The 25886-nt window shown below is 42.0% G+C and overlaps 1 protein-coding gene across 1 annotated transcript in view; it reads right to left on the bottom strand.

Annotated features, from left to right (window-relative positions):
- CNTN5 (contactin 5) overlaps positions 1 to 25886 on the bottom strand; it is a 439109-nt gene that overhangs the window by 40099 nt on the left and 373124 nt on the right. Inside the window, exons 15-16 of the mRNA XM_070751525.1 lie at positions 23901 to 24059; positions 19634 to 19783 (exon numbers count right to left, since the gene is read on the bottom strand). Coding sequence (XP_070607626.1) covers positions 19634 to 19783; positions 23901 to 24059 — 309 coding nt within the window. The remainder of the gene's footprint in view (positions 1 to 19633; positions 19784 to 23900; positions 24060 to 25886) is intronic.

The following is a 25886-nucleotide window of genomic DNA, read 5'->3' as shown; positions in this document are numbered from 1 at the left end:
CCTGATACGTTTTATACTTAAGACCTTCCACCATTCTTGTAGCCCGTCTTTGGACACGTTCAATTTTGTCAATATCTTTTTGTAGGTGAGGTCTCCAGAACTGAACACAGTATTCGAAATGTGGTCTCACCAGCGCTCTATACAGCGAGATCACAATCTCCTTCTTTCTGCTTGTTATACATCTATCTATGCAGCCAAGCATTCTCTTCTCTTCGGAAGTTTTTGCTAACACAAAACTGCCAATACAATACTCAGATTGAGGATTCCTTTTCCCCAAGTGCATTATTTTATTTTAGGAAGAGTGTTCCCTTTGATTGTGGCAATTTTACCCATCAGAGATAACGGAATTGACCATCTATCGAAATGTTTTTGAATATTTTCAACCAGGGTGGCGCAGCAGGTAGAGTGCTGTACTGCAGGCCACTGAAGCTGACTGTAGATCTGAACGTCAGCGGTTCAAATCTCATCACCAGCTCAAGGTTGACTCAGCCTTCCATCCTTCCAAGGTGGGTAAAATGAGGACCCGGATTGTGGGGGTAATATGCTGGCTCTGTTAAAAAGTGCTATTGCTAACATGTTGAAAGCCGCCCTGAGTCTAAGGAGAAGGGCGGCATAAAAATCGAATAAATAAATAAATAAATAAATAAATTTTATTATCTTATTGAACAGTTTACTGTCATTGTTAAACCTAAGTATTGGGGGTAATTGGGGGAAAGATCAAAGGCAACATGAGAAAATATTATTTTACTGAAAGAGTAGTAGATCCTTGGAACAAACTTCCAGCAGATGTGGTTGGTAAATCCACAGTAACTGAATTTAAACATGCCTGGGATAAACATATATCCATTGTAAGATAAAATACAGGAAATAGTATAAGGGCAGACTAGATGGACCATGAGGTCTTTTTCTGCCGTCAGTCTTCTATGTTTCTATGTTTCTATGTTTCTAAGTATCCAAGCATGCGCAGAAGCAAAACAAATGGCCGAAATCTCATGCATGCACACATCCTATTGCAAGATTTTACTTCCTGTGCATGTGCAGAAGCAAAATCTCACTAAGAGGCGCATGCATGCATGCCAGTGACCCAAAGCTCAGCGCATAACTCCTGCCTGCTCAGCTCCTATAATCACTTCATCAAACTGGCTCCAGTAGCGATATTAAACACAACAGGCCTTTCTGATGCATTGGAATTTGAAATATTGTTTTCTTTCCCTCTCTCTGCCTGCATCTCCAGCTGCAGCTTTAATAACTTGACAGCATTAATCTCATCCCATATTGTGACAAGTAAGACATTGTCTCAGAAGACACGTATCCTTGATGCCGTTTTGCTAGGGGCACCCTTGCGACCTTGGTCACTTTGGCCTCCTGCTGTTTACCCTGCTGTCCTTTAGCCTGCCTTGGCAATTGGATGTCTCGGGGGTCTTTTTGTCTTTAATTGTTAATGTGGCCTTTCATCGTGTCTGAGATAAGACAAGCTTTCTGAAATAAGAGGTGAGGTTGATCGAGAGAGGAAGGACAGCACAACGGAACAACTTTGTCCTGGAAAAAGAGAATGAAAGTAGCAAAGGCAATGAAATGATAGTGAAACAGGAAGCAAAAGGCAACATAGAAACATAGAAACATAGAAACATAGAAACATAGAAATATAGAAACATAGAAACATAGAAACATAGAAACATAGAAGACTGACGGCAGAAAAAGACCTCATGATCCATCTAGTCTGCCCTTATACTATTTCCTGTATTTTATCTTAGGATGGATATATGTTTATCCCAGGCATGTTTAAATTCAGTGACTGTGGATTTATCAATCACATCTGCTGGAAGTTTGTTCCAAGCATCTACTACTCTTTCAGTAAAGTAATATTTTCTCACGTTGCTTTTGATCTTTCCCCCAACTAACTTCAGATTGTGTCCCCTTGTTCTTGTGTTCACTTTCCTATTAAAAACACTTCCCTCCTGAACCTTATTTAAACCTTTAAATATTTCAATCATGTCCCCCCTTTTCCTTCTGTCCTCCAGACTATACAGATTGAGTTCATTAAGTCTTTCCTGATACGTTTTATGTTTAAGACCTTCCACCATTCTTGTAGCCCGTCTTTGGACCCGTTCAATTTTGTCAATATCTTTTTGTAGGTGAGGTCTCCAGAACTGAACACAGTATTCCAAATGTGGTCTCACCAGCACTCTATATAGCGGGATCATAATCTCCCTCTTCCTGCTTGTTATACCTCTATCTATGCAGCCAAGCATCCTACTTGCTTTCCCTACCGCCTGACTGCACTCTTCACCCATTTTGAGACTGTCAGAAATCACTACCCCTAAATCCTTCTCCTCTGAAGTTTTTGCTAACACAGAACTGCCAATACAACTGCATTATTACTATGGAAAAAACAGTAAAGAACCAGCATTGGTCAGCCTGTGAGAGGCACTCTTGGCCAGTTCATCTCCCTGTATGTGCTGCCACTTTTCAATACTAAGGGTAAGAGGCTTGATTCTTTCAGATCCTATTTACTGATACCAATCAATCACCAATGAATAGTGATGGGCAAACCGAACCCGCACAATTCGGGTCTGTACCGAATTTTGCATTGTTCGGTATGCCGAACACGAACCCAATTTTTTTTTAAACTTTGGGCAAGGTTTGGGGTCGGGTTCGGCATTCGGAGCTTTGACATCACCGGCAGGTTGCTAAGGACGCCAAGGTGATCACTTCCTGGATTCCATAAAAGTGATCACCTTGGCATCCTTAACAACCTGCTGGTGACGTTAAGGCTCCGCCCCCGGAATCTCTTCGTGGGAGGGATTCCCCAGCTTCTTCAAAGGGAGGTCTTCACGTAAAAACAACGTTTATTTTTACGTGAAAGGACCGCCCTTTGCTTGCAGTGCTGCTGCAGCGTCCTTTATCGTAAAAATAACAATGTTTATTTTTATGTGAAGACCTCCCTTCCATAGAATCCAGGAAGTGATCACCTTGGCATCCTTAGCAACCTGCCAGTATACGTGACGTCAAAGCTCCGCCCCCACAATCTCTTGGTGGGATTCCCCATTCGGGATCAGGTTCGGGTTCGGCCAAATTTTGTGTAAAGTTCATCCGAACTTGCCGAACCCGAACACCGTTGAGTTCACCCATCACTACCAATGAATCCTATCCTCCAATGGAGTGTCTGAAGCAACAAGTTTGCTCAAGTAGAGAAAGATGCAGCATCAAATGTGAATGTTCCAGGAGGCCTCCAAGAATGGAAGTGTCTATAGATACATTGGATGCAAAGTGTTTCTGGGATTTTCATGCTTTTTATTTTCAATAGCATCTGGGAATTTGAGGGAGAAAAAATCGTTCATGACATAAAATATTTTTTGCATCCAATTGGAGGGCTATTTATAGTAATGTCCATTTTTGGTATTTATAGAAGGAAATCTTAGGGACATAAATGACAGCATTTAAGAGAATACCAAAATTGGGAGTAACTTTGGAGGCCTTTTAGTCCAATTGTATAGGTCTCCTCCTCAAGCAGGAGACCTATACAATTTCAAACAAATGGCCATGCAATCTCTTTCTTAAAAGCCTCTAGTGATGGAACACCACAATTTCTGAGGAAAGCTGTTCCATTGATTAACTGTTCTCACTGTCAGGACATTTCTCCTTATTTCTAAGTTGGTTGAGTTGGTTAATCTTTCCCCATCTATTGTTTCTTGTCTTGCCTTCAGGTGCTTTGGAGAATAGGTTGACCTCCTCTTCTTTGTGATATCCCCTCAGATAGTGGAACACTGCTAACATATCTGAGCATTGCTATTATGAGGCTTATCTGGAAAGTAAGGTTACAAGTAGTATTGGGCGAACCGAACCTGCAAAGTTTGGGTTCGTACCGAACTTTGCGTGGTTCAGCATACTGAACCCGAACCTGAATTTTTGCAAAATTTAGGCTCAGGTTCGGGTCTAGGAGAGTGCCAGGAAGCGCTGCTGCCCAGCTGTCACTTTCCAACATAGCTGGGGCGCTTCCGGTGCTCTTCAGAACCCAAACTTTTGCCGAACTTCTGGGTTCGGCGTTTGGGAGACCGCTGAGAAGCACCCTGGCTGTTTCTGAAGGTGACAGCTGGGTGGCGGTGCTTTCCAGAACAGCCGGGGAGCTGTTGGCCAGTTGGGAGGCAAAAAAGGAGGTGGGGAATCCCACAAGGAGATTCCAGGGGTGGAGCTTTGATGTCACTGAGACGTCTTTCCTAGCCGGCTGAAATGGGGATTCCAGGAAAGACATCTCAGTGACATCAAAGCTCCGCCCCTGGAATACCCTTGTGGGATTCCCCACCTCCTTTTGTGCTTCCTGATCAGCCAACAGCTCCCAGGCTGTTCTGGAAAGTGTCGCCGCCCAGCTGCCACCTTCAGAGACAGGCGGGGTGCTTCTCGGCGGTCTCCCAAATGCCGAAGAACCTGGAGGTTTGGCAAAAGTTCGGGTTCGGGAGAGCGCCGGGAAGTGCCCCGACTGTTCCGGAAGGTGACAGCTGCGCGGCGGCCGCTTCCTGGCACTTTCCCGAGCGCTGAACTCAAAAGTTCGGCAAAAGTTCGGGTTTGGGTTCGGGTGCCGGACCCGAATTTCTTTAAAAATTCGGTTGCCGAACCTGAATCCGAACTTCGTTGGGTTCGCCCAACACTAGTTACAAGTCATGTAGCTCTCACAGGGAATGTTTGTGGGGGAAGTTGGTATTATTATCGTGTAGCGGGAAGCCAGCAGAAGAGAACCAGCAGTGCCAGTGGTCAGTAGATCATTGACTGCTGTTGTGATGAAGGTTAGAGTTGAACATCCTCATACCATTTCCCTCCAAGTGCAAAATGCACACTGTAATACGCTTCCTGAGTGCTAAGAGCATGAACGCTGCTGCGATGGGTGCCCAAGATGCTTACTGAAGTGCACAAAATCGACAGTCAGTGCTTAACCATTTTGAGATTGGTTAGGCTTTTCTCAACAGGAGATGAAACTTGGGGTTCTCACCATACTCCAGACAGCAAACGTCAATCAATGCAGTGGCGCCACACCCATTCTCCTTCAGCCAAAAAATTCAAAATTTAGCAATTGGCAAGAAAAATCTTGGGCACCCATCATGCACAAATCTTGGGCACCCATTGCAGCAGTGTTCATTCCCTCATCTCTAACCTTCACCACAATGCCAGTCAATGAGCTACTGACCACTGGCACTGCTCATTCTCTTCTGCTGGCTTCCTGCTACACGATAGTAATACCAACTTCCCCCGTGAATATTTCCCGCTAGAGCTATGTGCCTTGTAACTTTAGTTTCCAGATAACCCTTATATTATTATTATTATTATTTATTATTATTTATTGCAGACTCGGGGCGGCTAACAACAGTGGTAAAACAACATGAACAATCCAATTAATAAAAACAACTAAAAAACCCTTCTAATAAAAAAACCAAACATACACACAAACAAACATACCATGCATAACTTGTAATAGCCTAGGGGGAAAGGATAACTTAACTCCCCCATGCCTGGCGACAAAGGTGGGTCTTAAGTAATTTGCGAAAGACAAGGAGGGTGGGGGCCGTTCTAATCTCTGGGAGGAGTTGGTTCCAGAGGGCCATGTTGATGCAAAGCATTTGAATTGGTCTGCCTTGACTCTAATTGGCAGGAGCTATTCAGCATTCGGTGTGGGCATCTTTCTCAACTTTCTCTGGTGATGCCAAGATTCTCCTTGAAAGTATCTGCGTGAAAAACATGTCCTACCCATAACTCATTAATCCTCTGTTTGTAAGCCAAGCCACAATGTGTTTATTTCACTTTGAACTCTGCCATTTGTTTTATAAATTAAGTCTTATGGCTTAATGTGTTTTGAGACCTTAGCCAGTTACACTTCATTCAATAAGCCAGAGTTAAGTGAACTGTGGCTTAGAAATAATATATGAATGAAGACATTATTTATATAGAACATTAAGTACTATGTAACATTAAGTCTCATTCCTTTATAGTGTAAGATTGCAATTTAAAATTAAGTTTGTTGGGTATTTGAGAAAGCTTTCTATTGTATGGTTGTAAATAGAATAAATAAGCATCCTAGCACTTCATTATAGTTGATTCTAGCATCTGTTTCTTTTCTTAAATTCTTTTTAAATTCTTTTTTATCAGTATTCATTGGAAAAACCAAAGAGCATTAAGTGAAAATCCATTTACCTTAAGCAAAGGACACCCCATAAGTTCAAAGCCTTCTAGAAACATATTTCATATCCTATCTTTACTGGAAATAACGATAAAAATGTGTGTCAGCACTTTTAAAACAGTTGTTGCAGTGTATTTCACACATCCAAGAAACAAAGGGAAAATTAAACACTGTAATTTCATACGTCAGATGCCCATTTAGGAATTTTGTCTCCATGGGAGGAGAAATTTTTAGCACAGGTTATTGAAAATGCATCCAATGTTTCCTACTCACTTGCATGACTGCTGTTTTCCAAGGACAGAACCTAGGTTTCAAAGAGCGCAGATATCAACTGATACCACCATTGAAATTCATTAGGCTCCCTGCCAATGCGACTTGAGTTAATTTAACTTTATATTAAATGAAATTGGATTGAATTAGTCATATTAAAAGTTGGCATTAAATGGGATGCTGGCATGCCGCAAAGTAGAATGGGTAGATAGCTTTTATCTCCCATTATTTACAATATGCCTTTATAGACTTGCTTAGAAAATGAAAAGGGGAGAATTCAATTCAATTCAATTTATTAGATTTGTATGCCGCCCCTCTCCGAAGACTCGGGGCGGCTCACAACAATAACAAAAACAGTATAACAATGGAACAAATCTAATAATAACATTACATTAAAAACCCCCAACAATTTAAAAAACATACAACACATACATACCAAACATAAAATATAAGAAAGCCTGGGTGAGATCATCCAAGGGCATGGGGTGAGGTATCATCAATATGCGGATGATACCCAGTTGTACATCTCCACCCCATGTCCAGTCAACGAAGCAGTGGAAGTGATGTGCCAGTGCCTGGAGACTGTTGGGGTCTGGATGGGTGTCAACAAGCTCAAACTCAATCCAGACAAGACAGAGTGGCTGTGGGTTTTGCCTCCCAAGGACAATTCCATCTGTCTGTCCATTACCCTGGGGGGGGGGAATTATTGACCCCCTCAGAGAGGGTTCACAACTTGGGTGTCCTCCTCGATCCACAGCTAACATTGGAACATCATCTTTCGGCTGTGGTGAGGAGGGCGTTTGCCCAGGTTCGCCTGGTGCACCAGTTGTGGCCCTATATGGACAGGGAGTCATTGCTCACAGTCGCTCATGCCCTTATCACCTCAAGGTTCGACTACTGCAATGCTCTCTACATGGGGCTACCTTTGAAAAGTGTTTGGAAACTCCAGATCGTGCAGAATGCGGCCGCGAGAGCTATCGTGGGGCTTCCTAGATTCGCCCATGTTTCTACAACACTCTGTGGCCTGCACTGGCTGCCGATCGGTTTCTGGTCACAATTCAAAGTGTTGGTAATGACCTTTAAAGCCCTTCATGGCATCGGACCAGAATATCTCCGGAACCTCCTTCTATCGCATGAATCCCAGCGGCTGATAAGGTCCCACAGAGTTGGCTATAGGAGATTTATAGGTCTGAGATTTATAAGGAAGGCTGGCAAGTGGAATGACATCTGCAAAAGGCAAAGATTTCTTTATTGCTTTGCCTCCATCAAGCAGTTGTCTTGTTGTTTTTAATCAGCCAACATGTAGTAACCATACCAGTCATGGCGAAACTGGGGTGTATGGGTTGCTGAGGGAGGGGCAGCACCTCTGGTGTCATGTCCTTTACAGCAGCTCATTTAGGGCAGCTTTTGGGACAGTTTGTTCTCCTTTGGTCCCCACCTGTCACTCAGCTCTCACCTGTGGCTCCTAACAGCTGTAGCATGCGCAGCGGCCACACCCCAGGCAACAGCTTTGACAGGCTGGCCAAACCAGGCTGAGAGTAGCCAATGGGTCACTGACCTTCGGCAAGATAGGGACTTGTCTCTCCCGAGCATATGAAGACAAATTCCGGTGGACTGAGCAGATGAAACCTACTAGAATAGGTCAGCAGTCATAAAATTACAGGAAGACCAAGACAGACTAACACAGTGGGCCCATACCAACAAACATCGACAAGAGCAAAGTCCTTCACCTAGGCAGAAAAAACCCTGGAAACACATACAACCTGGGAGAAACCCTTCTTAGCAGTAGCGACTGCGAAAGAGACCTCGGAGTCATGGTGGATAATCAACTAAACATGAGCCAACAGTGTGCAGCAGCAGCTAAAAAAGCCAACACAATCCTAAGCTGCATCAACAGGGGAATACACTCCAAGACCAGGGAAGTCTTAATACCACTCTACTACGCCCTGGTCCGACCACACCTGGAGTACTGTATTCAGTTCTGGTCACCACACTTCAAAAGAGACATTGAAACTCTGGAGAAGGTGCAAAAAAGAGCAATCAAGATGATTAAGGGACACTGCCTTAATCATGGGTGAGCACGGCCAGGGTTGACCTGGCCAGCTCAACGTCACTTCTATTGGGGCATTTGTGGGCTACTGAGCACTCTGCCAGTCAAAACAGAGCTTGGGAGGATTATGCGTTTTCGCTGGCAGAGGGCTGCAGGAAGCCATCACTGCTGAAAACAGAGCTTGGGCGGGCCACCTATGGCCCTCCCGAGCTCCATTTTCACTAGCACAGGAACTACAGGCAGTCCTTTGCTGCCTCTGGGGCTACCTCATGGACCAGATCTAAGCGTTCCACAGATCAAATCATCCCTGCCCCCGGGCCTTGAGTTTTACACTCCTGGTATATAGATATTTTCTAGAAATTTATATTCTGAATGCCATAGATTGGTTTCTGACACAAAGATATGTGCTATCACTGAGCTGTGGCGTGTCTGTAGATTCTAAAATAAGTGTTAATTAACTTTTAGATGAATGTGGTAGTCTTCACAAAATGGAGAGATAAGGAAGACTTTAGTCCCGGTTCAACTAGCTTACACCAATATGACTTTACAGCCCTGTTTATTAATTAAAATCTGTGGAAAAAATGGTAACTTTATGATCAGATTAAAAAATGTTATTTTGAAGCATTTGTATTATTCATTGTTTTATTCTTCAGAGGAACCAATTTTGAATCCGCCCTTCTCTTTGCCCTCCTTTATTCTTGGATACACGCTGGTATTGATAAATGTCACCATCTTATTAGCTCAAGGAATCTGGTGTGCATGCATGATTAGCAGGGCAAACTGTGATCCTACTCAATTCTGGATGTTACTTCTCCATGAATAGATAATGTAATTGATGCCATGCCCCAAGGCTACAAATGGCCAGCTGCTTCAATGGAATGCCTTCTGTGTTAAAATTCATGTACTATATTGCCTGTTTTGCAAGTGGTACACCTGTGAATACGAATCACTAGGAGAATGACAAGAATAGCGGAATAACAGAATGACAGAGTTGTAAGGGACCTTGGAGGTCTTCTAGTCTAACCTTCTACTGTGTCGGGAAACCCTATACCATTTTGGATAAATGTGTGTCCAATCTCTTCTTAAAAAGCTTTCAGTGTTGGAGGATTCACAACTTCTGGAAGCAAGTGGTCCAACTGATTTGTTTGTTCCAAGTTTGTTCCAAAGATCTACTACTCTTTCAGAAAATATTATTTTACTGAAAGAGTAGTAGATCCTTGGAACAAACTTCCAGCAGACGTGGTTGGTAAATCCACAGTAACTGAATTTAAACATGCCTGGGATAAACATTTATTTTATTTATTTATTAGATTTGTATGCCGCCCCTCTCCGTAGACTCGGGGCGGCTCACAACAATAACCAAGACAATGTAAGAACAAATCTAATAATTTAAAAAACACTAAAAAACCCATTATTAAAAGCAAACATACACACAAACATACCATGTATAAACTGTATAGGCCCGGGGGAGATGTCTCAGTTCCCTCATGCCTGACGGCAGAGATGGGTCTTAAGAACTTTACGAAAGGCAAGAAGGGTGGGGGCAGTTCTAATCTCCGGGGGGAGCAGGTTCCAGAGGGTCGGGGCTGTCACAGAGAAGGCTCTTCCCCTGGGTCCCGCCAAACGACATTGTTTAGTCGACGGGACCTGGAGAAGGCCAACTCTGGGACCTAACCGGTCTCTGGGATTCGTGCAGCAGAAGGCGGTCCCGGAGACCTTATCCATCTTCTCCATCCTAAGATAAAATACAGAAAATAGTATAAGGGCAGACTAGATGGATCATGAGGTCTTTTTCTGCCGTCAATCTTCTATGTTTCTATTGATCTGCCAGGAAATTTCTTCTTAATTCTAAGTTGGTTTTCTCCTTGATTAATTTCCACCCTGCTTTTTGTCCTACTTTCAGGTGCTTTGGAGAATAGATTGACAATCCTTCCTACACCACTCTTCTTTATGGCAGTCCCATAGATATTGGAACATTTCTGGCATGTCATTCCTAGTCCTTCTTTTCATTTGACATACCCAATTCCAGCAACCATTCTTTATCTGTTTTAGTACTGGGACCAACGCTCTTCATTCTCTACATCAATGACCTTTGCGATTACATCACAAGCAACTGTGTCCTCTTCGCCGACGATGTAAAACTCTTCAACACCACCAATAACACAACTACTCTCCAAAAAGACCTTGACGCTGTTTCTGAGTGGTCTAACACATGGCAACTCCAAATCTCAACTAGCAAATGCTCTGTCCTACACATTGGGAAGAAGAATCTGAACTCCAAATACGAACTGAATAATCAAATTATCACAGATAATCCCCACTCGGTTAAAGACCTTGGTATACTAATAACAAAAGATTTAAGTGCCAAAGCCCACTGCAACAATATAGCCAAGAAGGCTTCAAGAGTTGTAAACCTAATCCTAAGTAGCTTCTGCTCCGGCAATCTCACACTACTTACCAGAGCTTACAAAACTTTTGCCAGACCCATCCTCGAATACAGCTCATCTGTTTGGAACCCATATTGCATCTCAGACATTAACACTCTTGCAAATGTCCAAAGATACTTCACCAGAAGAGCCCTTCACTCCTCTACTCAAAATAGAATACCCTATGAGACCAGACTTTCAATCCTGGGCCTAGAAAGTTTAGAACTAAGACGCCTTAAACAAGATCTAAGTATTGCCCACTAGATCATATGCTGCAACGTCCTGCCTGTCGGCAACTACTTCAGCTTCAACCACAACAACACAAGAGCACACAACAGATTTAAACTTAATATTAACCGCTCCAAACTTGACTTTAAAAAATATGACTTCAGTAACCGAGTTGTCGAAGCGTGGAACTCATTACCAGACTCCATAGTGTCATCCCCAAACCCCCAACACTGTACCCTTAGATTATCTACGGTTGACCTATCCAGATTCCTAAGAGGTCAGTAAGAGGCGAGTACAAGTGCACTAAAGTGCCTTCCGTCCCCTGTCCTATTGCTCTCCTATATCTCCTATACCTTTCTTCTATTCCTATATCTCTTCTTCTATTCTTTCATTGATATGTTCTATTACTATATCTTCTTTTCTATTATTTCTTAGATATATTTTACTATGAGTATCTCCTCTATAACCTTCATCATGTATTTTACTATGTGTATATAGATATATACCCACTAAAACCCTCATTGTGTATTGGACTAAATAAATAAATAAATAGATAGATAGATAGATAGATAGATAGATAGATAGATAGATAGATAGATAAATAAATAGTATACAACTGCCTATGCTTAAAATAGGGACTATTTATACTTTAGTACTAATACTTCACACGATTTTGATTCTATGCCTCTCTGTTTATACAACCAAGGATTCAAGCCATTTTAAGATGCTAGGTCACACCAACCTGATGAATTCACCAAGAATTCCATGTATGAGTGAAGCTTTTCCAAAAATACATGAGAATGACACAATTTTGTCACAAAACAGAAAAAGCCAGTTTTGAAATGGCTTACAATTATTCTCAGAACAACAATAACCAGTGAAAGTTAAAAAGGCATTCATTTACTGTCCTTGTTTTTTTTAAAAAAAGAAAAAAAAACCCTAAAAAGATTAAGAATCCATCAATCTGGATACTTAAAAAGCTAGCCTAAAAATGAATCTGACCTTAAACCTAAACAATGGTTAGCCAAGCGGTCATCAAGAAATACGTTCAAAGACAAACTTCACAAATCTGCCACTTACTTCAATGGATTTCAACAAATCTAATGACTCAATTTATTGTCATTTCTATAGACTATAAGCTACCATGCTCCAAAACACACATTAAGATCTACAGCAATTATGTATTTAGAGCCTTTACAGCATGTCTGTCTGCCAACTGAGGGGTAAAAACGAATACAAGTTGGTTGGTTTGTTGTTGGGTTTTTTTGTAGTCAAATTGCCAACAAAAATTAGGGTCAATGCCATTCTCCCCTTATGAAACCATGGATTCATTAAAATTCATTATAGTTTACTGCCTACCTTAGTTTTCTACTGCAGTTCCTTCTTTTTTTAAATTAAAGAACAAATGAACAGTCCTGCTGACGAGCTTATTATACTTACTTTATGTTATTTGCAAGATAAATAGAAACTTCCAGTTGTCAATTCAAGCATGTAAATTATGTGGACTGTTTTTTTTAATACATAGATTATTTTATCAGCTTTCTGGCTTGTACAGCTGATTATATAATACCACAACTACAGTGATAGTCCTATTTCAGTAGTTCCAGAAAGTAACGCTGTTATCTTCTACTTGCTCTGGCTTGCATGGGCAGTGACAATAGATTAGGTTAGTTTACTACTAGAGATGGAAGGTCACCTAGTCCCCCCCATTTGCTCAATCAGGAATCCTACACCATTCCAGACAAATGGCAGTCCAATCTCCTCTTGAAAGTCTCAAGTCTTGGAGCTCTCACAACCTTCGTAGGCATGCTGTTCCACTGGTTGACCGCTCTCAATGTCAGAACGTTTCTCCTTATTTCCAAATTGAATCTCTCCTTGGTCAGTTTTTCTCCATTATTCCATGTCTGGCCTTCTGGTGCCTTGGAAAATAGCCTGCCTCTCCTTTAAACTCCATCCCCAGGTGTGCCTTGCAAAGGAAATCAGAGCCCTTTCCTTCCTTGTAAGCCACGCAGCCCACCTTACTCTCTTCTGCATTCCTTCCTGCATGCCCTAGGATGAGGACAGAGTGAGCCTTGGCCTTCATCTGAACCCCTCTCTTTTGTTCTACCTCTCCCCCATTCTCCCCAGCTTGACTTTGCCCTTCCCCAGTTTCCTCCACAGCAAATGGAGCCATTCTCCCACATTCTGTCAGCTGTTCCTCTTCCATCTCTGATTTGGACTCGGATGTGGGCATGACACCTATTCTGGTGAACACTTGGATCAGATTCTACAGACATTTCCATAAAAATATTGAGAAGTTCCCGTAGTTCCCCCTCCCTCCCAGTTGAACTGTTAGCCACACAGTTCTTCTTTTATGATATCATAATACAGCTTATGGCATCAGCAGTTATGAAGTATTTGTTCTATCATTCAGTTAATCTAAAGTCAGATTGATTTGATCTTAGTTTATATTTTGGAATGATATTGAGAACATCTAATGTATATATCTTAGAATGCAAGTACAATACTTTGACAAACAATAATTGTACTGTGAAAGATATAACATGTACAATACTATATGTCTGCTCTTTTTAATTCTTGTATAATAAAAAATTTATTTAAAAAAATAAAAAATAAAAATGCTGTTAATTTCAAAATTACATACTTGTTTTAGTAAAATGGATTTCTTTCATTAAAAAAATATTGAGAAGTTATACAGTGTTCCCTCGATTTTTGCGGGGGATGCGTTCCAAGACCACCCGCGAAAGTCGAATTTCCATGAAGTAGAGATGCGGAAGTAAATACACTATTTTTGGCTATGATCAGTATCCCAAGCCTTCCCTTAACACTTTAAACCCCTAAATTACAATTTCCCATTCCCTTAGCAACCATTTAGATTATTACTCACCATGTTTATTTATTAAAGTTTATTAAAAAAATGTTTTTTAAAGGCAGACGAAAGTTTGGCAATGACATATGACATCATCAGGCAGGAAAAACCGTGGTATAGGGGGGAAAACTGTGAAGTATTTTTTAATTAATATTTTTGAAAAACCGTGGTATAGACGTTCCGCGAAGTTCGAACCCACGAAAATCGAGGGAACACTGTAATATATTTAGTACTTGTCACATCATTAACCTACCTCACAGAGGTACTGAGAAAATAGAATAGTTTAGATATTGTACATATGCATGTTTTTAAACCTCTATAAAGATTCTGAGTCCAAATTACAAAAGCAACATAGCAATAGCACTTAGACTTATATACCACTTTACAGCCCTCTCTAAACAGTCTACAGAGTCAGCATACTGCCCCCAACAATTTGGGTCCTCATTTTATCCACATCAGAAGGATGGAAGGACGAGTCACCCTTGAGCCTGATGAGATTTGAACTGCCAAATTTCAGGCAGCTTGCAGTACTGCACTCTAAATAGTGCACCATTGTGGCTTGTGATAAAGAATGCAAGAGTAAAATTATGAATTAAATGGACCAGCCATGAAATAATGTGCTTTTAAAAAACAATGTAACTGTGAAGAATACTACAGGTTTGGAGCGTTTTTCAGATCAGGAAACATCTAAACCTTGAGGCTTGACTACTGTAATGCTCACTACATGGGGCTACCTTTGAAAAGTGTTCAGAAACTTCAGATCGTGCAGAATGCAGCTGCGAGAGCAATCATGGGCTTCCCCAAATATGCCCATGTCACACCAACACTCCGCAGTCTGCATTGGTTGCCGATCAGTTTCCGGTCACAATTCAAAGTGTTGGTTATGACCTATAAAGCCCTTCATGGCACCGGACCAGATTATCTCAGGGACCGCCTTCTGCTGTACGAATCCCAGCGACCAGTTAGGTCCCACAGAGTGGGCCTTCTCCGGGTCCCAGCAACTAAACAATGTCGTTTGGCGGGACCCAGGGGAAGAGCCTTCTCTGTGGCAGCCCCGGCCCTCTGGAACCAACTCCCCCCCAGAGATTAGAATTGCCCCCACCCTCCTCGCCTTTCGTAAGCTGCTTAAAACTCACCTCTGCCATCAGGCATGGGGGAATTGAGATTCTTTCCCCCTTAGGCCTTTACAATTTATGCATGGTATGTTTTGTATGTATGTTTGGTTTTATAATAAGGGTTTTTAATTGTTTTACTATTGGATTGTCACATGTTGTTTTATCACTGCTGTTAGCCATCCTGAGTCCACGGAGAGGGGTGGCATACAAATCCAATAAATAAAATAAATAAATAAATAAACACAATGAGACATTTTGTGATGTTTTTATATGGCATATCAATAAACCCAGCCATTGATGATTAAAATCTTGTTATTAAGTCACAGGATAATATTACATTTTAATATGCCAGGTGGCAAACCTGACTAGGAGCAAAAGAAGGCATTGAAAAAAAACAACTAAAGTAATACAATATTACTGAGGGGTCACTAATATCAGAATCAGCTTTTGGAAGAGTTCCATAATGCTTTTCAAGTCCATCTGGAGAACGATCCATTCCGCCTACATTAATGTGGAAAAGCATTTATAGAAGCATTCCGACAAATAGATTCAGACAAGGATCATAATGGTGAACAGGGGAATAGAAAATAAGCCCCATGATGAGAGATTAAAGCAGGGGTTCCAAAACTTTTTACACAGGGGGCCAGTTCACTGTCCCTCGGACTCTTGGAGGGCCGGACTATAAAAAAACCCTATGAACAAATCCCTATGCACACTACACATACCTTATTTTAAAGTAAAAAACAAAATGGGAACGTACTATTTAGAGTGGGGGAAGAAGTCTGAAATTCATATATGTTTATGTTTTGTATTTAATTTTCTTTTGTTAACATCTGATTGGCTATACAGCGATCCCTCGATTTTCGCGATCTCGATTTTCGTGAAATGCTATATTGTGATTTTTCCCACCCGATGACGTCACTCTCTTCCTTTCTCATCTTTCTTTCTCTCTCTCTTTCTCTTTCTTGCTTCTTCCTCTCTCACACTCTCTTCCTCCCTCTCACATCTCTTTCTTTCCTTCTCTCTCTTTCTCTATCTCTCCCCCTCTTGCTGTCAAGCGGCGGGGAAACCCCGATCTTCGACTCCTCGCTGCTGCGGCGCTGCCGAGCAGATCAGCTGTTGGGCGGCCGAAGAAACCTTCCCTGGGTCTTCCCCGCCACCCACGCAAAGGGGAAACCCCGATCTTCGGCTCCTCGCTGCTGCGGCGCTGGCGAGCAGATCAGCTGCTGGGCGGCCGAAGAAACCTTCCCTGGGTCTTCCCCGCCGCCCACGCAAACTCCACCATCTGCGCATGCGCGGCCATGGAAAAAGGGCGCACATGCGCAGATGGTGTTTTTACTTCCGCACCACTATATCGCGAAAAATCGAGTATCGCGAGGGGTCTTGGAACGTAACCCTCGTGGTACTCGAAGGATCACTGTACAAGGTTTTCTTGGCTTATAGAAAATTGTATAAAGAAAGAAGGAAGCACTTTGGCATAATGGTTAATAAGTTAGAAATATAATTGGTGTTGTACTTTTTTGAGGAGGGAATTTAATTAAAAGAAAATGAATGTAACTGGATGACAAAATTAGAAAAAAAAACCTTTTGCAACTTTTTTGATGATTTATATTAGTTACTAACAAAATACCGCATTTTATTCATGGAAAATTAGATGTGCTCCTGTCACTCACACGCGGGCCGGATAAATGGCCTCAGTGGGCATTCGGCCCGCGGGCCGTAGTTTGGGGACCGCTGGATTAAGGGAACCAGAAGAGATGATTAGGTATGATACTACTTGAAAGGACATCGGACAGGATAAGGTTAAGTTTGTTTCTCTATCATTCCAGGACATGGAATAATGGACTTAAGATATAGGAAGACAGATTCAAATTGAATGTTAGGAAAAAGATATCTAATACTGTACCGGGAGTAAAAGTATTTTGTGTCTAAAACCAAAAACTCATGGTTTCGTCTGCTGAACATGATTTAATTTGGATCTTTGGACTGAACAAACGCAGACTTCATAACCTAAATAGAAACATAGAAATATATGGGTTTTTAGACTTTAAATTAATTAATTGGTTTTAAGATAGTGTATATTGTTTATTATATGGTGTGAGCCGCCCCGAGTCCTTGGAGATGGGTGGCATAAAAGTCCAATAAAATAAATAATAAATATAATTCTATAGGAATAGCAATACCACTTAGATTTATATACTGCTTCACAGTGCTTTATATACCTCTCTAAGCCATTTACAGAGTCAGCATATTACCCCCAACAATCTGACTCCTCATTTTACCCATCTCAGAGGGATGGAATGCTGAGTCGACCAGTGGTGGGTTATTGCCGCACGAATCCCAGTGACCGGTTCGGTCCCACAGAGTTGGCCTTCTCCGGGTCCCGTCGACTAAACAATGGTCGTCTGGCGGGACCCAGGGGAAGAGCCTTCTCTGTGGCAGCTCTGACCCTCTGGAACCAGCTCCCCCCTGAGATTAGGATTGCCCCCACCCTCCTTGCCTTTTGCAAACTCCTTAAAACCCACCTCTGCCGTCAGGCATGGGGGAACTGAAACATCTCCCCCTTGCCCATGTTGTTTTGGTGTTAGATTGATTGTGTGCTTGTTTTTTAATATTCTGGGGTTGTTTTTTATGAATTTTTAGCTTAACATTGTAATTGGATTGGTGGGTATTGGATTTGTTATTATGTATTGTTTTTACTTTGTTGTGAGCCGCCCCGAGTTTGCGGAGAGGGGCGGCATATAAATCCAATAAATCTAATCTAATCTAATCTAATTACAGGTTCACTCTGGTTTAGGTGAACCAGCAGTGGCCTCGGTAGGAGACTCCGCCCACCTGCCCGGACGTCATCACGGACAATCTGCGCATGAAAGAATGTTCTGCACATGTGCAGAAGCACAAGCGCATTCACAGTTTCGAATCCGTAGTGAAGGTAAGTGAAACATACTACCGGAGTCAACCTTGAGCCTGGTGAGATTTGAACTGCCAAATTGCAGGCAGTCGGCAGGCAGCAGAAGTAGCCTGCAGTACTGCACTCTAACCACTGTGTCACCAAGGCTCATCATGAAGATAAATGACATGAAGAATAAAGATACACGAAAACCACAGAATGTTTAAGTGGTAATCCAAGTGGAAAAGATGTTTCCTGTCTGTTTCAAACAGAAAGGTGTTTTAGGTGGAGGGTGTTTAAAACAAAAGAAAAACAAGAAATCAGAGGTTCAGTGAATTAAAAAAAGGTACGGTTCATCCAAATGCCAGTGAAAGGATGATCATTGCTCCCTTAGATTGTACAAACAACCACAAATAATATTTGACCTTCTATCTGAGGTTTGCATAAAACCTGGTATCACAGTGATTGTTACGCTTTAAGGTACCGTATTTTTCAGAATATAAGATGCACTTTTTTCCTCCCTAAAAGAGACTGAAAATTTGGGTGTGTCTTATACTCCAAATGTAGCTGTTTTAAAGCTTTTTATCCAGCCTAACTAGGTACTAACGATCTTCCCAAGCTTTCTACTCCCTCCAAAGTAGTTTTTTCCAGTCCTAAGTTTTTGCAGGCTTGTTTTTATTCCTACTCCCTCTGAAAAAGGCTTTTTCAGCCCTAACTAGGGGATAAAATAATGTGTTGAAGCTGAACAGACTAAGGACACTATTGGTAGGTAGATTTTCCCCTATTTTCGTCCGCCAAAACTGTTCTGCCGGGCTCTCTGGTAGGAGCCTCCCAAAAATTCAAGGGTACAAATTTCAGACACACACACGTTTGAAAATTCAAAACAATGTTCTTTATCACAAAAATCAAAATAAACTAAGCACTCTTTTTGTATTGCAAGGAGCACTCGACCCAAAACAACCTGGTAGTTTGTACAAGTCCCTTAATCAGTCCTTAAGTACTTAGCTTGCAGATGTGAAGAAACGTCACAGCCCTTTTTCTTCCATGAAGTTAAACACACACACACACACACTTTGCTCTGCTTTGGTTTCAAAGTCGTGAAAAATCAACAAAGTCCGGAGTCAGCAAGGCAGTCCTGAAGCACAACGATCAGATAATCTTCCACAATGGCCAAACCCACACGCTGCTATTTATATCAGCAGCACTAATTACTGGAGCCCCACCCAAACACAGGTGGCCTCTCTTATCTCCTGTAATATGCCCTCAATTGGTCTCTTCTACGCATAACTCTGTGCCTGCGTGGGTCCAAGACTTCCGCATCTGAATCAACCGAAGATAATGGAAATTGACTTCCTGGGCTGTGTACCAAGCCCCCCTTTTCCAAGTCACTCCCACCTTCTTCTTCGTCCGAGGAAACTGAACTACCTGACTCTGTTGGCAATAAAGCAGGCCTATGACATGTTGAAGTTTCCCCTGCATCCACCTCCACATTCCCTGGGGCAGGAGCTGGGCCAGAGCCAACCACAACAAAAACTAAGATGCATCTTATACTCTGAAAAATATGGTACTTCCAAATTCTCCATCATTTTAAAATTGTCATATCTAGAAGATGATCTTACCTGCTTCTTTGGTTCGGATCACTTTAGATGGTGTACTTGGATCTCCTGTTCCAATTTTGTTAGTTGCTACAACTCTAAATTCATACTCTACCCATGGATTCAGTTCAATTGCGGTTGCAGATTCTAGGTCACCCCCTATGTGTTCAGGAACTGCGAAGAAAAAAAAGATTAAAAGATATGATCTAGAATTTATCTCTAATCATTAAACTTTTCTATTCAGATCTGCTTTTTCAGATTCATGATAAAATATCTAAGAGATTCAAAATTTTGTTCAAATGCTGCAGTGCAGGTTTTGCAATTTAACTATGCTCAAATAAATATGTAAATACTATTTGGAGATGAAATGTTATTTCATGCGGATTTAATTTATATTACGCTCAGAGTTCTCTTTTAGCTTCTCTCCATTTTTTTCTTTTATGCTTTAAAGATACGTGGGTGTATTTGGTGGCATATTATCAGACAAGAATCTCTGAATACTACCCCCACCTTGTTTATTCTGAAATGTGTTCTGTCTGGGTCACTCCAGAAGCCAATACCAACCCAAAAAGAGAAGCCAGACGCACTGGTAAAAGTCAAAGGCAGTTTTATAAAATTCAAGAAAAACACAGGTAACAGAAAATGTCCTTACAAACAGGAAAATGCTGTATCTTCAGATATATTCACGAAGGCCAAAAGTCCATGCAGCAATACAGAATTCTTGCTGCCAAGCCAAGGCTGTAGATAGCAGACCTACACCTCCCACGGATCTTCCAAAGCTGCTGGGCCACAAGCCAGGAACAGAGACGCCGAGAAACAAGACAGGATAACGCCACGCCAAGCTGATAACACTCCACATGGCTTAAAGGGCTTGCCTGCCTTTTAAACCCTGCTGATGAGTACCACACCCAAACCCAGCTGTTTCTACTTCAATGGTGAAAATATCTCTTTAACTGCTCCTTTCATTGCTCTGAACGTTGCTGTCTCATGTCAATGACAGCTTGTGCGTCATCACCTAATGACTCCAAGCTACTGGCTGGGGAGAGCCCCCCCCCCGGGGCTCTCATGCTGTTCTCCTTCATCCCATTCCTGATTTTCCTCTCCCCCGTCCGACTGTTCAGCCCCCTCCTCTGCGCTGTCATCCTCCTCCGGGCATGGAGCCAGCAGAGACACAGCTGGTCCCTGAGCAGCCTCAGGTTGAATCACAACAGAAATGTATTCTCAATACACTCTTATTGATCTTATAAGGAAATCTTAGACTTGACTTTTGAATATCCCTCCTGAAAAGATCCAGTAGAAAAGAGAGAACCAACGGTGGAACGCTCAGTCATTTTCTAGCATTGAAATATGAACTCAAGTGAGACCAAAAAAATGAACTGTATATTGATGTAGGCTATCATGGCCAGTACTTATTAAGAACATAAGAACATAAGAAGAGCCCTGCTGAATCAGGCCAAAGCCCATTGAGTCCAGCGTTCTGTGTCACACAGTGGCCCACCAATTGTCCATGAGGATCTTGAGTAGAAAGAGAAGGCAAACCCCTTCCTTTCCCTTGACCCCCAACAAATGGCACTCAAGGGAATCCTGCCTGCCTCAACCAACATAGAGGCGGCACATGGACATCCGTTTCAATAACCACCGATATACTTGGCACCCATGAATCTGTCTAATCCTGCCTTGAAGCTATCAAGGCTGACAGTTGTCACAACCTCTTCTGGAAGTGAATTCCATAAACCAATGACCCTCTGGGTGAAGAAATATTTCCCTTTATTTGTCCTCGCTTTCTTACCTATGAGCTTTAGGGAGTGCCCCCTCGTCTTAGTGTTGTGTGATAGAGAAAATAATTTTTCTCTATCCACCTTTTCTATCCCATGCATGTTTTTATACACTTCAATCAAGTCACCCCTTAAACGCCGTCTTTCAAGGCTGAAGAGACCAAGGCGTTGTAACCTGGTTTCATAAGGGAGGTGCTCCATTTCCTTCATCATACTTGTTGCCCTTTTTTGCACCTTATTAGATGGTGTTGGGCTTCAGGATTTAGCGACTATAGTCTAGAAAACAGATTTCCTGATGTTTTGATTGCAACAGCCTGGAGGCTGTTGGGGCCTGGATGGGTGTCAACAAACTCAAACTCAACCCAGACAAGACGGAGTGGCTGTGGGTTTTGCCTCCCAAGGACAATTCTATCTGTCCGTCCATTACCCTGGGGGGGGGAATTATTGACCCCCTCAGAGAGGGTCCGCAACTTGGGCGTCCTCGTCGATCCACAGCTCACATTAGAGAAACACCTTTCAGCTGTGGCGAGGGGGGCGTTTGCCCAGGTTCGCCTGGTGCGCCAGTTGCAGCCCTATTTGGACCGGGAGTCATTGCTCACAGTCACTCATGCCCTCATCACCTTGAGGCTCGACTACTGTAATGCTCTCTACATGGGGCTACCTTTGAAAAGCGTTCGGAAACTTCAGATCGTGCAGAATGCAGCTGCGAGAGCAATTATGGGCTTCTCTAAGTATGCCTATATTACTCCAACACTCCGCAGTCTGCATTGGTTGCCGATCAGTTTCCGGTCACAATTCAAAGTGTTGGTTATGACCTATAAAGCCCTTCATGGCACCGGACCAGAATATCTTCGGGACCTCCTCCTGCCGCACGAATCCCAGCGACTGGTTAGGTCCCACAGAGTCGGCCTTCTTCGGGTCCCGTCGACTAAACAATGTCGTCTGGTGGGACCCAGGGGAAGAGCCTTCTCTGTGGGGGCCCCGACCCTCTGGAACCAGCTCCCCCCTGATATTAGGATTGCCCCCCCCTCCCTGCCTTTCGTAAACTCCTTAAGATCCACCTCTGCCGTCAGGCATGGGGGAACTAAAACACCTTCCCCTTGCCCATGTTGTTTTGTTGATTGATTGACTGTGTGCCTGTTTTTTATATATATTGGGATTGTTTTATGAAATTACTAATTTTAAATTGTAATTAGATTGGTGGGCATTGGATTTGTTATTATGTACTGTTTTTTTATTATTGTTGTGAGCCGCCCCGAGTTTGCGGAGAGGGGCGGCATATAAATCCAATAAATCTAATCTAATCTAATCTAACATGTACCTAGCACCTTCAGAAACAAGGTGGTGTGCTTTTTAGACAATTTTCGGCAATTAAGCAGGGACCCACTGCACTCTGCTTTTATAACTAGACCAGAAGTGGGTTCCTACTGGTTGAAACCGGTTCCATAGAACCGGTAGTAAACCGGTGGTGATGTCACAGAGCTCGTTCTATCGGTGCAGGTCCTGGCCACCACCATCTTTCCCCCTTTTCCCCCCTGCATTTTTTGCAATTTTTTGTGAATTTTTTAGCACTACGCATGTGAACAACTGTAAAGCACCCGTGCATCCACGCAATGCGCGCGCAGCCACGCGATGCGGAAGAAGTGAACAGGCAACTAGGTAAGTTAGAATCCACCCCTGAACTAGATCCTGATTGGCCTTTAGCCAAGTTAGCTTCTGAATGGGGCAGGTTAGTGAGGGCTGGTCTTTGATTGGTATTTTGCATTCTATATCCATTATAGGCATGTTTTGCAAGGAAAAAACATGGAAGCACAGATAACAAATACTTCCGTGTCCATGTGATATTGTTTATAGAATCTGGATAAAAGAACTATGCCATGTATAGCCATGTATTGCTAGATGCCCAAACATGGTGTGAATTGGAAAAGACACACACACACACACACACACACACACATACAAAGAAATACAGTGGTACCTCTACCCAGGAACACCTCTACTTACGAACTTTTCTAAATAAGAACTGGGTGTTCAAGATTTTTTTGCCTCTTCTCAAGAGCCATTTCCCACTTATAAACCTGAGCCTCCAAAACTGTAACCAGAAAAGGCAGGGAGAAACCTCCGTGGGGCCTCTCTAGGAATCTCCTGGGAGGAAACAGAGCCGGAAAAAGTGGGGAGAAGCCTCTGTGGGGCCTCTCTAGGAATCTCCTGGGAGGAAACAGGGCCTCCACCCTCTCTGTGGTTTCCCCAATCACACACATTATTTGCTTTTACATTGATTCCTATGGGAAAAATTGCTTCTTCTTACAAACTTTTCTGCTTAAGAATCTGGTCATGGAATGAATTAAGTTCATAAGTAGAGGTACCACTGTATCCTGTTTCACTTTTTTCAGATTTGGAGTCTTCAGCTGGCACAACTAATGAATCTAATGAACCTGCTTGACTGATGCTAAATAATAATAATAATAATAATAATAATAATAATAATAATAATAATAATAATAATAATATCTTGCCTGTTTTCACAGTCTGCCAGCCAAGGGAGAATGGACTCCGCGCTTGCAAGTTGTAAGAAGTGATAGGACTGTGGTTGTCTACTCCAGGAGTCCATGAAAGAGTTGCAGTGACCTCTGTGATTTCTTCAACAATGACAACGCCAGGAGGGCCAGGTGGACCTGGAAGGAAAGAAGCAAGGAAGAAAAGAAGGAGAAAAAGGAAAAGGGGGGAAATTAGTAGGTTGAATGTACTGATTTTAATTTGCCATTATTGCACTGCACATATACTTCAAAACAGTATTGGGTAGCCACTTAATGTGCTAACCGGATGGTCCTTGGCAGCTGGCGTGGGTGCTCCCGACATGTGCATGGTCCATGTGGGATTTGGTTTCTGTGCACGTGCAACAACCAAATCTCACGAGATTTCGGCTATTTTCACCGGTATTTTTGCTTCCATGCATGTGTAGAAGCAAAAAACCAGTGATTTTCACTGGAAATCTGTTTGTTGTGCCATTCCGGGCTGAAATCTATTAGTCGTGCCATTCCCGGGCCATTTCTATGAGTGGACAGTCTCCCCCCACATGGGTGGAGAAGCCCATGACTGCTTGAAAATATACAGTTGTCTAGTCCAGAGGTAGGCAAAGTTGGCTCTTCTATGACATGTGGACTTTAAATCCCAGAATTCCTGAGCTAGCATGATTGGCTCAGGAATTCTGGGAGTTGAAGTCCACAAGTCATAGAAGAGACAACTTTGCCTACCCATGATCTAGTCGACTAATTTATCCAGATATGACTAGCATAATTTGGGGACTGGAAATCTTACAAGTATTTTAAGGGGCTGTGTCATGACTACAGTGCCAGACATGGACCAGAAAAATATTCAGATTTAAATCCTTCCTCAATTAGGAAAGTCACTGGATATTTTTGAGCCAACATCTTTCAACATGATTCAACCTAGCAGGTGGTGAAAACAAAATGGAGAGATAGCCAAAAAGGGAATAAACATACATTTATACCTTGGAAGCAAAGTTGAATACAAGTGAAATAAATAAGACAAAGCCTGCAGAACATTATTAGCACAGAATTCCCATTATTAGTCTAGAAATTACTGTTAACGATTATTGTACAACTATTAAGAAGCAATCCCTACTAATTTCCATAAAGTAAAGATGCAAAAATATGGCTAATAGTCCCCCCCCCACTAGTATAGTGAGTATGTTTTTAAAGATAAAGACTTAAAATATTTGCAAAACATAACAGTAATATTAACTCCTATTTAATGGTACTTTTTATATATCTTTTGAGAACAAGACCTAGAGATCTGTGGTAGCTGCAAATGTGATATAATTACATGTTGATGCCATAGTATCATTCTCCTTTTTTGTGCTTTTGTTCTTATGTCAGATACAAGTATGAAGGGTCATGGGTTTTGAGTTGTCACATATATCACTGGTAAATGCCTTTGAAGACTAGATCTAGACACAAATACTCCATCATATTGTGTTGATGATGCTTGGATAGGACAAAATGGCTGAAAAAAAAACCTTCCAGTAAACTCCATATTTAATTAATTAAATTAACTAATTAATTAATTAAATTAATGAAATGTATATGCCATCCAACTCACTGGAAAGAGTATTAAGTATGTTCATTGTCTTATTTATTAAAAAAAACCTATATTTTTCGGACTATACGATGCATGAGTATAAGACACATCTTTGTTTTTTTGGGGGGAAATAGGGAAAATAATCTGCTTATCAGGCATTCTTAGCCTGGTCAGCTTCAGCACATTATTTTATCCCCTGGTTAGGACTTTAAAAAACTTTATTCGGAAAGAGTAACAATGAAAGAGCTTGCAAGCCAGTAAGAGTTGGGGACATAATTAGCACCTGGAAAGAAACATTCCAAGCAAGCAGAGTAATGAAAAATAAAAAACCCTACAATGACAGGGTTTGGAAAACAGAAAACAACAATGAAAGAGCTTGCAAGCTGGTAAGAGCTGGGAAC

The sequence above is a fragment of the Erythrolamprus reginae genome, chromosome 4 (assembly GCF_031021105.1).
Source record: "Erythrolamprus reginae isolate rEryReg1 chromosome 4, rEryReg1.hap1, whole genome shotgun sequence".
NCBI classification, from domain to species: Eukaryota; Metazoa; Chordata; class Lepidosauria; order Squamata; family Dipsadidae; genus Erythrolamprus; species Erythrolamprus reginae.
Note: the sequence above shows the minus strand (reverse complement) of the source record. Positions and strands in the feature narration are given on the sequence as shown.